The 14457-nt window shown below is 41.6% G+C and overlaps 1 protein-coding gene across 4 annotated transcripts in view; it reads right to left on the bottom strand.

The window, feature by feature from the left end:
• Window positions 1-1173: 1173 nt before the first annotated feature.
• TBL1X (transducin beta like 1 X-linked) overlaps window positions 1174-14457 on the bottom strand; it is a 133543-nt gene continuing 120259 nt past the window's right edge. For all 4 annotated transcript variants that reach the window (XM_081197100.1, XM_081197099.1, XM_081197098.1 and 1 more), the window contains 9 exons: window positions 12306-12369; window positions 12096-12193; window positions 10847-10907; window positions 9944-10065; window positions 9040-9114; window positions 8723-8850; window positions 7480-7645; window positions 4374-4475; window positions 1174-3723 (listed from right to left, as the gene is read on the bottom strand). In XM_081197100.1, coding sequence (XP_081053226.1) covers window positions 3697-3723; window positions 4374-4475; window positions 7480-7645; window positions 8723-8850; window positions 9040-9114; window positions 9944-10065; window positions 10847-10907; window positions 12096-12193; window positions 12306-12369 — 843 coding nt within the window. In that variant the 3' untranslated portion in view covers window positions 1174-3696. The remainder of the gene's footprint in view (window positions 3724-4373; window positions 4476-7479; window positions 7646-8722; window positions 8851-9039; window positions 9115-9943; window positions 10066-10846; window positions 10908-12095; window positions 12194-12305; window positions 12370-14457) is intronic.

Genomic DNA, 14457 nt, shown 5'->3' with positions numbered 1-14457 from the left:
TTCTGAACACGAGCCTGAACCATGTTCAGATTCAGTAGCAAGTGTTAAAACATTCCTATCCACAAAACCACCACCGTGCTTTATTTTTGCCTCTAAATGTTGCTGGGATGTGTAAAAGGTCCCAAATGTCATGATATATACACACACAACATGAATACTGAAAAAGTATCACAAAGTTTTTTTTATTTTTACTAATTTTCCTTTGCTTACCTTGGTTAATTCTAACGAGACACCCACAGAGACCCTACAGACCAAATGACACTATTTAATAGACCTTTCAGAGATTGAAAATTATTTCCTTGCTATTCCTTTCCATCCTTGTGACACACTATAAACTGTTGATTCCTCTTCCAATGGGTCAATCACCTTGATGTGGGAAAAGGTTTTTGCCGTTTTCTGACAATTGCACTGGCCAGACCCTGACACTGAAGTAGTGCCACCCAGGTGGCACAGTTCAAAGGTGAGGGGGTCAAAGGGCAGCCCTGTCTACACGCTCCTGTTGTGTTTACACACTGAATTGATTTTTGCAGTTAATTTTTTTTAGTTAGAGGAAAATATTTTTATTTTTGGAGATTATACCTTGCTTATAATGACAGCAAAATCAAGCAATGAGCTGCAGGTTTTCAACTACCATTGCTGCTCAAACATCATAGAGTCAGCTTTCTCGTATTCTGACATAGGGTACTATCCAACTAAGTGATGCTCAGAGTAGACCTTCTGAAATAAATGGACCCAAGTCAGTCATGGCCATTAAATTCTATGTGTCTACTCCCAAGTAGGACTAGATATATAACCCATCATCTCAAGCACAGCTCATCACTGAAAAGTTTACCTTTTGCATTATTAACTCACCAAATGGTGAATTTCTGCATGTGAATCATTCCCAATGGTACCTTCAGAATTATCAAATCTTGGCTGGTAAATATTATTTGCTCTGTCCCTTTAAAAATGACAAGCTAAGCAGGTCCTGTCAGCCTTTTTGGAGCCTGAACAGCAGCTGTGGGCTATCTCTGGTCCACCAAATGTTCCTCAACTACAATCCCCAACAGCGCCCAAAAGCATGGCCAATGGCCCTGGAAAGTCGAAGGAAGGAAGGGAAGAAGCCACAGTGCACCTAAGGAAATAGGCAAATGTTAATGGCACAGGAAGAATGAGAAACAACTCACACAGAGATTTCTAATATCAAAATATAGCAATTTATTCAAGACACTGAATATGATCTGTTGATTCTCTCCTTGAAACAAACAAACTACAACACACAAGGTGATTTGCTGAAAGAAGAGTACGGGTTTGTGTGTATGTGTGTGTGTGTTTATAAGAGGGGAGTGGGTGTACAGACAAAACGGGGAGGGGGGAGATGTTGATTCAACAGAACCCGGGGAAATGCTGAAATGAGAACCAAGCCCGGCTTCAAGTCTGACACAGACAATAAAACTTCAGAAGCCAGAATTCAGACTTAATCAGTGAGTGGCTGAAGTAACAATTCTGCAATTGACAAAGAACCGCATTTTTTTAGAAGGCAAAAAAGAAAACAAGAGAATGAAACAAGGACAAAGTAGAACACCCCCCACAAAAAAACAACCCTTACATTTGACAAAGTGCACTTCACTTGGCTCTAAAGTTAGTTTTCAAAATAAAAAATAAAAATGCAATCTTATATATGTCTTGGGGGACTAATATGCATTGAACCCTAGAAATACTGGGCTTTTTGATGCCCCATATAAGGAACCCAGTGTATACCAAGTTAAAGATGCAGTATCCCTCTCTGCCTGGGACCTTGCTGGTCAATTCAGGGTGCTAAGTGTCTCCAGAGGCAATTTCTGTAATATGTCAGAAATGTTTGTGGAGAAAGGATTAGCTCTTTCAAAATTCCAAAAGCTATTTGTTGGCTTAAACCAGTCTAATCTTATTACCTCTTACAGTGCAATCCTATGCATGTCTACATTGCTCAGATACAAGTCCCACTGGGTTAAATGGGACTTACTGCTAGTTAAATAGGGGTCGGTTTGCAGCTATTTAATACCTTGGGCAGTTGAGCAGCAGTTTTAAAAAGTAAACCCACTGCATATCTCCCCAACTTAGCAGTATTTGTAAACAGAAATAGTCAGCAAATAACAAAGTTTTCTCTATACTCTGTGAAACACTAGACTTATTACTCATAATAAAAATAAAAACAATTACCCATTTTGAATAAAATAGCAGAATTGGGCATTATTCAATGTGGAAATATTTTCTGCAAGAAATGTGGGATTTTTTAAAAAATGTTGAGAGTTATCTGAATATATGACTCAGAAAAGAAGTATCTATTTTTAAAACTCTAACTTTCTGAAATAATGTGGCATAATTGACATCATTAAGACTTGTCAATTAAATTAAAAACATGCAAGATATTTCCCCCCCCCCTTTAATAAGATTATATTTTACAAGAGAAGCAATGCCTGGTTTCTTATTTGTTTCTTTGTTTTAGCAAATCGCCTTTCATGAGGAGGAAATAAAAGGGATACTGCATCTTTAAATCTGTATCAGATTCCATTCAAATTGGGGTTTTTTTTTTGTTCTGAATGAGTAACACAATCTGGTCTACATCTGGTAGAGATTTTAAGCTTCTAAAATTGTGTTTTAACATAAAAAATACTTCTCTTTTTTTCCAAAAATACACTGGGTTCTTTCTTTTCCTAAAAAGTCATCTTTCTCCTGTAAAAAGCGTTCCCGGCATTGCATTCTTACATAAAGCACTTATTACACAATTTGTTGAAAGTGCCCTTGAGACCCTAAGATCTGAAGCGTGGAAGTATTAAGAGAAAGAAGAAGCTGGGAGAGAGGAGACAAGAGCGGAAGGGGCAGGTGCGGGGGGGGGGGGAGCAGAAAGAAGGGGAGAGAGAAAAAGTCTGTTAAAACTTTTCATTTTGCCCACCTGGCTGCATTTTCTGCGGGCACCAACGGAAAAAAGCAAAACAAAACGAACAAAAACATGGGCACAATAAAGAAAGAAAAGAAATTCAGTTCAAACCTACTATGCCTGTGATCCTCAAAGGCTATCATATTCCAGCTGAAAGGGGGATGGGGAGGGGGAAACCCATTGAACAAATAAAAGTAGTCTAGAAAATAGAAAGTGTTGTGATTACAAAGTCGTGTGTGTCATCAGTACAAACTGGTCTTTGAATGTCCTTTGGGAGAGCAACGGTAGTGTCCAGATTGGAAGGGAAAAAAATACAAGACCACATGGAGGAGGATTCTTTTTCTCTCTCTCTCTCCCCATTTTGGTTTATCAAAGCATTTTGCTTTATAGGTTTTCTTTTTTTTAATTATTATTATCATTTTTGGCACAGCTTTTCCTCTTCTTTTCTGCAGCCATCAGAGCGAGTTCTCAGAGACCCAAACCAAACACTACGGGGTCTTAGCTGGTGGTGGCCTCTTGCTTCCAAAGGCTGAAGGTTCCAGGTGGAAACCATCCCCAACCCCTCCCCCTACGTGATTGTGTCTTAACTCCACGGTGAAGGTTATGGACAAAACATTTTGCAGCCTTCTGCCGCCTGGGAGAGTTGCCTTTGTTGTACACTCTGGGGTCCCCCCCGCCCAGTTTCTGTTTGTTTCCCCCTGTTCTTGCAGTTCTAGAGATGTTAAAAAATAGTTTTGAAGAGTGCTTCTACCCACACATTCAATGCTGGTCCATTTGCAAATTTTCTTCTAAAACATTTACTTTCGCAGGTCTAGAACACAAACCTAGAAGGCAGAGAGAGGTGGAAAATGGTCAAAAACATCGTTCGGATATCTTAATATTGTTCACTCGTAATTGCACGGTAGTAATTGTATTTACAATGATCTGGGCGATCCAGCAGGGAATATTGAACAAGGGAAAGGTATCACAATCGGAAAGGTTCAGTTTGCACAGTCACCCAGTTACAGGTCCTCTCTGCATGCTGGAGAAGAAAATGTATACTCCTAAAACACACACTCATGAGAAGGACCCTCAGCATGTGAAATAATGCAATAATCTTGGGAGTCCATTTGGTCCTTGGAGAACGCATACAACAGAGTAGCAGCATTCTTACATATCACTGCTTCTGCCATCTGTTATAAAACACCATCGAGAGCTTAAGCTAAGACATTAAAGGGTACTTCATGGATCTGTTAAGTCTCCCAGCTACAAAAAGCTCTGCAGGATGTTTCAAAAGGATGAAATCAGACCAAATGGTGTTCCTAGCTCAGAGGACATATGGAGATGTGAGTGCACTTAAATGCCTCTGGATACTGCTCACTAACTCACAGATCTCTAATCTTATCACGGGGGGAGGACAGTTTTAACAACGTGGGAACTATGCTCATTTATGGGATAGGAACAATCACTGAAAATGAAGTCTGAAAAGACTCACCGATCCATCTGATGCACTAGCCCCCACTTTGTCTCCTTTAGCATTCCAGCAGACTTCAAATATTCCCCCAGTGCCTCTGTAGCTATGTACTAGAGTTCCGTTCTACAAAAATAATAATAAACAAATCACCACCACCATTATTATTATTATTCAGGCAGCAAATATTTCTTGCTCTGCATTGTGTGTGTGTGTTTCCCCGAGGTGTCTAAGAAATACATGCAAATTATGCTTGGATCGAGGGCTCGAAACTTCAGGCCCAAATGCAGCCCTATCTGGCCCTTGAGGCTTGACTCTCAGGCTGCACACACACACACACACACACACACACACACACACCCCTGCCCTCTCTTTCCATGCCTCATCTCTCACTGGCTCTTCTCCAGGTCCACCTTGAGAGGTTTTGCCTTGCTGGAATGTTTCCTTGGGCTGCAACAATGCATTTTGCTTTCCGGGGTGGAGTGTGTGTGCATACCGGTAAAACTCAGGCTTTTGCATGGTTTGAAAGGTAGAGGAAAGGTAAGAGACAAATCCATTGCCCCACCTACTTCTGCCACAGGCTCCACCCCACCACTGCATAGTTGTCAACTTTTCCCTTTTCTTGCGAGGAATCCAATAATAATAATAATAATAATAATAATAATAATAATAATAATAATAATAATAATAATAATAATAATAATAATTTATTATTTATACCCTGCCCATCTGGCTGGGCTTCCCCAGCCACTCTGGGCAGCTTCCAACCAAATATTAAAATACAGTAATACTTCCCAAAGTTTCCCTTTAAAAAAGGAAACATTGACAGCTATGCACCACTGGCATGTGAACTCAGAAGATTACCCCAGAGAGTGTGCTCCCTGGCGCTGCTGTTGACAATGAAAAGGTCAAATCCAGGATAATGGGGAGGGGGAGAGTCAGCATAGAAGCGTGCAGGCACAGCACTCATTTCCAGCTTCATAAACCATTGTTACATCTGAACCAGGGCATTATATTCCAAATATATGGAGAATATAATGCCCTGGTTCAGATGCAACTATGGTTTATGAAGCTGGGAATGAGTGCTGTGCCCACATGCTTCTGCGTTGCCCTCCCCACTCGTTCATGGTGGAAGAGCAATGGCAGATTTCCCTAGATGAAACATCTTTTCCTAACCCATAATAAATCTGCTTCCTGTCCTTCTTTAGGGGCAGAAATGGATTCTGCCACATAGGGTTCTACATGGATCCGTCCCTGATGTATAACTTTTAGATGGTATCACTGGGTAAGATCATCGGAATCTTCCTAAGAGTTGTGTCAACAAATGCCAAGGACACCCAGGCCTCTTTCTAAGGCTCATAGCTGCTCGTTTGTTTGTTTGTTGTGTGTGTGTGTGTGTGTGTGTGTGTGTGTGAGTGTGTGTGTGTGTGTGAGAGAGAGAGAGAGTGAGTGAGAGAGAGCACACATAACTTTGTATGCAGAGGCAGCTGTTTCTCTCTCATCTTTTAACGGAAAGTTGGACGAAGCTGAATCTAGATAAAAGTGGTTGCACTACATTGAACTACTCTTATGGCCAAACTATATACAGTGGTACCTCAGGTTACATATGCTTCAGGTTACAGACTCCGCTAATCCAGAAATAGTACCTCGGGTTAAGAACTTTGCTTCAGGATGAGAACAGAAATCGTGCAGCGGAAGTGGGAGGCCCCATTAGCTAAAGTGGTGCTTCAGGTTAAGAACAGTTTCAGGTTAAGAACGGACCTCCGGAACGAATTAAGTACTTAACCTGAGGTACAACTGTACATTATGCCAGTCTTTGCCAACCTGGTGCCCTCCTGATGTTCCGGACCACAACTCCCATCATCCCCAGCTAGCACATGGGAGTTGTAGTCCCAAACACCAGCTGAACACCAGGTTGGCAAAGCTGCACCATGCTCAGTATGTAGCATAGAGCTACATCTCTGTCTTTCCCTCTTTAATTTCAGGTTAAAGAAAGCCCAATTGCCATAGGTACAGAAGTATGTGAAGACAGAAGGTCCATTCCTTCCCTCCATGCATTGCTATATGGGTTTTTTTTGGGGGGTGTGCAGGGAACAGCTTGTATTAGCACAAAAGTACGCTCCCCCCAGAAAAAACCCCCTCATAGTTGTATGGTGGAAGGAATCTATTTTCATCCTGACTGGAGCTGCCTTCTTTGCCCAATGTGGCCATACAGAATACCACATACATCTCCTTCCTTGACAACAACATGTTGATGCCACAGGATCACTAGTACTATGAGAATTCTTTATTGTCAATAAAGCTTCATTTTGGTACCGTGGACTGTCTTCCTACAGCTCTATAATCTGAAACATCTGGCCAGTAAAACTGTGAAGAACTGCCTTCTAATTAAGTTTTATAACATCTGATGTAACAGGGTTGTACTCGGGTGAGTAACTTTGCTCAACAGCGACTGTAATATCTTGTCCGCTACGGAAAGCAATGCGTCTCTCTCTGGGTGCTTCTGCTGCAACATTGACTCTCATTTTGCCAACTCACTCCCCCCCCCAAAAAAAAAAAATTGGAGTAGCTCACACCCACTCTGATTAGATATTTTAATCTTGGGATTAGACTGCATGCACATTTCGCGCGTAGTTAAGAAAAGGATCACAAAACTCTCCAGCACTGTCACAGAATTTCTGGTCCCGCTTTGCAATTCTCTCTTCCCACACCTGCCACAACTTGTGCCATAATAAATATGTTTAAAGCTCTTTGTTGTCTTTGGTGTATATAGCAAGGGTAGGGGACCGCATATGCCAGCAGCGGGTGGGGCTGGAGGAAAAAGCAGATAGAGCCACAATTGTGAATTTTTGCTTTGAGCAGGCTAGCTTCTGCACACACCCCTCTCTATCCTCTGTCCAGACACGCGAGAACCATGCTCAGAGTTCAAGGCCACATTCCAGCCAAGCAAAACAGGAGGGTGGACTGTGGGGAAGCTCCCAGAGTCACAATAAAGATAACTGTACGGCTCCATTCGGCTTCCGGACCTGAAGCTGCCTAACCCTGGCAAACAATATTACAGACAAGCTTTATTTCGGTTAACATTATATCCAAGCCGTTTCCTCATCGCTTGGGCGTGAAATTTCCATACCTGAGTGTTCCATATATGGACACACTTGTCAAAGGACCCACTGGCCAAGTATTTTCCGTCAGGACTAAAAGCTACGCTGTAGACAGGCTCTTGATGTTTGGTTAGCATGTGAGTGCAGACTCCTCTTTCGACATCCCACAACCGAACAGTAGAGTCGAATGAAGCACTGTGGGAGAAAGGCGACAGCAGAAGGTTTCACGTTCCGAGCGTTGTCAAGGTTCTATCAAACTTCAGAACGTTTTATTCTCTGTGCAAGTGGTGTGTGGTCAGTGGACTAGGGGGACTAAGTTAGTCCCCTAAGTGTCCCCCTGGCGCCTCCTTCACAAAGCCCGGGAAGCTTCTGCCGGGCTTAGGAAGAAGGCGTGATGCTCACACGTGCGATGTCAACCCCACAACCCCTCCAATCACCCACACAAGCTGGCCCCTCTGGCCCTAACTGTTCGCCTATGAAAAATTTCACAGCACACCACTGCAAGTACCCACACATCATTCTGCATGAGCATGGCCAGTGTAAGGTTTTTTAGGCTCCTAGAGAAACATTTAATTTGATCTCAACTCCCCACTTTAACTGCGATAGTCAGTATTTGAGGGGTTTTTTTGGGGGTGGGGTGGGAGAGAGTAAACTTGGTGTTCCAATCTCAATTTAGCTATGGACTTGACCGGGTGACCCATAACTAACCTACCTCATAAGGTAGGTTATGAGAATAAAAAGAGGAGGACCCATGTACGGACCTCCAAAACACCTTGTAAAAGGTACAAAAAAAGGAAAGGACCCCTGGACGGTTAAGTCCAGTCAAAGGCAACTATGGGGTTGTGGCGCTCATCTCGCTTTCAGGCCAAGGGAGCCGGCGTTTATCCACAGATGGCTTTCCAGGTCATGTGGCCAGCATGACTAAACCGCTTCTGGCACAACGAGACACTGACGGAAACCAGAGCGCATGGAAACGCTGTTAACCTTCCTGCAGCAGTGGTACCTATTTATCTACTTGCATTGGTGTGCTTTCGAACTGCTAGGTTAGCAGGAGCTGGGACAGAGCAACGGGAGCTCACTCTGTCGTGGGGATTTGAACCGCCAACTTTTTTATCGGCAAGCCCAAGGTTTAGACCACAGCACCACCGGCATCCCTAAGCACCTTGTAGGATGGGTGGGATACAAATGAAAGAATCCCTATATACATAGTTAATAAAACAAAGAAAAACTTTTCTGTTTATTTGAACATGCGTAACACTGTTTCGTTTTTACCTTGCCAACATAATATTAGAGTTTGGGTTGTTGGTCCCTGGTCCCGTCGGACTCCATTTGATAGTATAAATCTCTTTGTTATGTGCCTGAAGGTCATGTACACACACATCTTGCTTCATACTCCAAATCTATACAAAATCAGAGGGGAATAAAATCTGCACATTGAAATATTTTCTCCAGTTATAGAAGAGCTCACCAAGAAATACGCATGCATTTAAGAAACAGAACTGAAAAATGTAAATAAAGGCTAACATTTCATACAGTATTTCCAGCTACAGTTCTTTAAAATATGTTCCAAAGGCTTCAGCCAGAATTACCTTTAATGTCATATCATCTGAGCACGACGCTAGAAGCATCCCAGAAGGATCCCATTTGATAGCATTGACCTCATTCTGAAATTTAAAAATAATTAAATTGGTGGCAATTCTGTATCAAACTGCACTGTACCTTTTTATCCAGAAGAGGGCCATCTGGGTTTAATTTATAACAGCAACAAATAAACTATTGCATGTTAAAATTATTGGTTTGGTTCTTTCATCCGTGAAACAACAGAAATGATATTTCATTAGCTAAACAGATTTATAGAGACTATTTTATAGGATTAAAGTATAGTTTGCTGCCTTCTTTCAGTTTTATTTGCACAAGAGAGAACAAGTCCTCCTAGGGGGAATTGCCTGATACCAAGTCAAGTCAGACAATTGGTCCATTTAGCTCAGTATTATCTGTGCTGACTGACAATGGCTTTCCAGGACTCCAGAAAAAGAAGTCTTTATCATATCTGCTTGGAGATGCCAGGGATCGAAGATGGGACCTGGTTCATGCAAAACTTCTGCTTTACTACTGAACAACTCCTCCCTCAAGTAGGTAACCTAAACTCATTTTCCTTCTGCCATTTGAGAAGGGAAAACTACTCACCAATAAGAATTCATTACAACACAATCCTATGCAGGTTTACTGAAAAGTCAATCCCATTAACCTTAATGGAGCTTACTCCCAAGTAAGTATACAGATGAGTTTGTCGCAAGGACTTTATCATCCTGCATTTGTCATCATCAAAGTCTTGTTTTCTTGCAATGCTTCATTTGCATTTGTTCTTAAGAACAGCAAAACACACTTAATAGAAAGAAGAGGCGGAGGATGATTCTCTCATATATCACCCTTGAAATGTTCCAATGGTCACAGCAGTAACTGCAATATGTTAAAAGGGCCACGTAAACTCACCGTATGGCCTTGAAAAGTTTTGACTGGACGATCACAGCCTAGCCTGCATACATGTATGCACATGTCAGTGCTGCAGGATGCAAAAGTAGTGTTGTTCTGCCAGTCTACATCCAGAGCAGGGGCTGCAAAAGGGGAACCAGAGAAAGGCAACATGAGGACATCTTGCAAAGAAGCAAATAGGCAAGGCTCCTTTCCCACTTCCATATAATGACTGGCACTTTGATTCTAGTACCCCCGCAATGTCAGGAGCAGCATCCCAGGAACACCCGCATAATACCAATGTGTTGGGGTGCAGTGATAAGCATGCACCAAGATTCCCAAGATTCCCATTCCATCTCTCTCAATAATCTATTGATTAAGCTTTCTAGGTTGGATTCACCCAGGAAAAAGAAAACCTGCTAAAATTCCAAAAAAGTACACACAAGGGCTTTCAAATAACGTAACAATTTTTACACGTATTTGTCCTGATGCACAGACTACATCTTTGGTACAAGCTGTTTCACAAAAACGCAACTGGTGTGCCTAAAAAACTAAAGACGTGGCAGCATACTGATACAGTAAAATATGGCGGGATCTTGAAGGCTATGGTGGGGTGGTCATGAAAGCTTCAGTGACATTTTTCAGCAACAAAAGGCAGGAATCCAAAAGTGCTCTCTCAAAGTTGTCTTTGGTTCCCACCAAAGCATAATTCCAAGATGATGTCCTGTCCTGGGCTCCATCTATCAGGCAGGAACAATCAGCCAGGCTATGGAGCAGGGTCTTTTCAGAGATGATTGCTACTGTATGAAAGTATAGCATACCTTTTATTGTGATTTGTGCCTTAATTGCAAAAGCTTAAGCTGCTTTGCCTTTTGCGAAAATTAAAATGTTTAAAGAAATACATGGACGGCTAATTAGCCTTACCTGAGTGGAAAGGGAACTGCTGTTTAGCTTCTCCTGTATGAGCATCCCAAATTATTGTCGTCTATGTTGTTGAGGGCAGATAGGGAGAAAAAGACACACATTCAGTTCTGAAGAAAAGCAGGTTTCACTATGAAACACATTGTTGTTGACTGCTGAAATTTTTAGTCAAAAAACGCATTTGTTCTAATATAACACAAATAAGAAAATCTAACATTGATAATGATCTGTCCTTATTACACAGGGGAAGCATTAAAATCAGCCTGAGTCAAAAAATGTTTCTGTAAGGAGACCAAATGTCAATTTCTTCAGTTGAGCAAATCTCTCAGATTCACACCACAAATGATGGTGTATTAAGCCTCCTGTAAACTGCAGTCTTGTGTTGACAGGTGGTCCTTATAACATCCAGCGTGTGTTTAGGTGAATTTTATGATGCCTCCACAACCTGAAATTGATATCCAATAATGGAGACATGGTAATGTTTGCATCACAATCGAGATTGATGCTACAGACGCTGCAGCAGAACAGGTCATATGATTTAGATCAGGTCCTTGGTTTTCCTCTACATAATCGAAAAGGTAAGTCAGCTTGGAAAATCTCAAGGTTTGCATAAGAAGATTTGCAGAAGCCCCAAGTGACTTCACAACATATTGCGCATAGGAAAGCTGTGATTAGGCCCCTCTTGACAAATAAAGTTTAGATCTTACACTTTACGACAAGTAACACTCTGTTTCCACCCATCCATTTCTAAGCAACGTAATGGAGTGAGTAATGGTCTCTCTGCTTCAAGCAGTCCTGTAGGAAACTAATTATTTGGATCCATTCCTATGTGTTTGACGTTGCCTCAAGTCTGCTGATACCTTCCTCTCAATGTGTAGATAATGCAATTTGAACTACACCAGAATCCACACTTTGAGAATGAATCCACTATCAGTATACCTGATATTTTCCTGTGACATATTTTTAAGCACTGGGAAAAACAGATGTGTACAAATGCACATACACACGTGCATGAAAAACCTCTGGCAACGTTGAAGAGGAGAACTAACTATGCCATACGAGCAAACAAGCAGCCTGTTTCAAGGCAGGCTGCACATGTAACAGATTTACTATCCCTTAAGAAAGCAATCACTCAATTTGATGAAATCTAGGCTTTCCAAAACACCTCCCCCCCCCAGATGAGCAGAAATAAAATTTTGCTGAATTCCCAAGAGCTATTCTATACTTGCAAGCTATGCACCTCAACACTTACTTTATCAACTCCAGCACTTAAGATGTAATTTCCCTTTTTGTTCCACTTCAGAGCAAAGATGGGCCCTTTATGTTGACCTAAGGTGCTTGCAAGATTTCCTGCAAAGTATGAAAGACAATAGTTAGCTCCTTCAAATAGCTTGGGAGTTGAAATAATTCAGCAGTACAAAACACCTAATTATTTGCAAACAGATACTGTTATAAATCTTACCATCTTCTGTCCATATTCTTGCAAAGCCATCATATGATCCTGTAGCCAACAGCGTCCCATCGGTCTGTAGGGATGTTAACAAAGAGAATCAAATGGTGTTTTTTGCAGGAGGCACACAATATCCTGAATCAGCTACAACCCACTAACTCATCCCTGAGTTTTCAAAAGCAAGCAAAACTAGGTGCTCCACTGAGCTACAGCAAGCATCATTACTGGATTGTACCCAAAATTAAAGCCTGGCACTCCTGGCACCTAGATGGAAACAAAGACGGCTAAAGCAGCATTGCACTGTCAGAACAATTAAACCGCTAAGAAACAAAATTGTGACATAATTATTTTTATGAGGCATTTTAGCTGAGCTGAGAGATTTCCTTCCCTTACCCTGCCAAGCATGCCAACAATCTATATTCCTCCCTTTTCCCTAAAGAAGACCACTGAGAAAAGAATAGAGCAGAACAGAACAGCTTCAATGGAACTTTTACATATATTTACTTTATTCCTCTCGGAGGCAGTAAGAATTAGAAATATGGGCTAAAGCCCTTCTGTTGGCTAGCAAGACTGTTCCGCTGCACTGTGTATTTTGTGTCTAGGGACTGCAACAAAGCTGTGTGTGTATATTTACTGATACAAAAGTCCCAATTAATTTTGATCATTACAACCATTAATTTCATTTACTTTATCCTTTGAACAACAACTGAAAGATGACTTCATTAAGAGTCTTCATAGCTTCTTGACTATGTAATAAGTGCTTCCTAAAGTGCTTTACAGTTCAGTGCTTTACACACAAGAAACTAACACTTACTTACTTTATGCATTCATTCATTCATACATACATACATACATACATGAATGCATACAATCTATAGGCCACCCAATAACTGATGTTTTGGGGAGGTTTGTTTTTTCACCTGCCAAAATGTAACTGTTTTTAACTTCACAACTGGCAACTTGAGGAGGTGATAATTGCCTGAGACCTCATCTGAACTGAACAAAGTGCGGAGTATCTGTTAGCATCAGATTCTTGAAAGCTAAAGTATTTCAAGTGGAAACGGCTGGGAATAAAAACCCATTTCCCCAAGTTCACATGCAAATATGTGTTACGATGCTTATTTTAAAATATGTTTGATATCATTCCAAGTGATATATAACTCCTGCCCGTGGCATGTGTTCTGTAATAGCTATTTCACACATGCAAGCCATCACCTGAAGTTGCATTCGTCAAGTGTGAACATTCGTCAAGTGTGAACATTCATACGTGAACTTATCTGAAGCTCATATATTGTAGAAAAATAGAGATATATAGTTCTGAAGGGGGGGGGACTTGTAGGCCGCAGACAAAGTGCAAGCAGCAAACTAAGAACAATCCTTGGTTATAGATGGTGGTTTATCCAAAGTGAGACAAACCATGACCTCAGGTTTGGATATAATGCTAAGCCAAGCCATGGTTTAGGCCTGGGTAGCACAGTGGCAGCAAGGAGAGGAGCAAAGGGATTGTGATACTGGCTCCGAGAACCCACACATTTGTTCAGTGCAAGCTTGGTCATTGTTTCAAACATTTTATACTTCACCTATGTTCAAATTCCCCTTTAGCCTTAAAGCTCACAAGCTGGGTTTGGTTTTAGTGACTTACATCTCAGCCTAGCCTACCTCACACATTGGATGTGAGGATAAAATGGGGAGGGAAGGAACTGTGTTTGCCGCCTTAAGCTCTTTGGAAGACATGAGGGTGTAAGTAAAGAAAGCAACTCACATGTACATGCTGTGTGCTTTCTCTCCTGCGTGCCACATGTAAGAGAATAAGCTGGTGCCTCGGTGTTTAAGATGGTGCACCAGAAAGCTCTCGTTCAACAAAGAAGCTCAGCTATGATTTGGAATGTTTCATGTGACTTGGAATGTAGGTGGAAGCAAGCATGAATGAATGAATGAATGAATGCAAGAGTGGGTCACACTACTGGTAGAACACGCAAAGGAAGGAGAAATACTCTTAACGCATCTGGAACTCATACGCCAGAGGGCATATGAGGAACCTCTCTGTCCTTAAGTTGCACAATAAGCTTGAAAAGCAGAACCACAAATGACTCATGGATCTACTTCTCGAGGCTTCCTGTTCAGTGGCCTTTGGCCAAGCCACTAACTCCTACCTTCAGCTACT

Source organism: Podarcis bocagei (assembly GCF_964188305.1).
Source record: "Podarcis bocagei genome assembly, chromosome: 6".
NCBI lineage: Eukaryota > Metazoa > Chordata > Lepidosauria > Squamata > Lacertidae > Podarcis > Podarcis bocagei.
The sequence above is the reverse complement of the archived record's forward strand: the minus strand, read 5'-3'. Positions and strand labels throughout refer to the sequence as shown.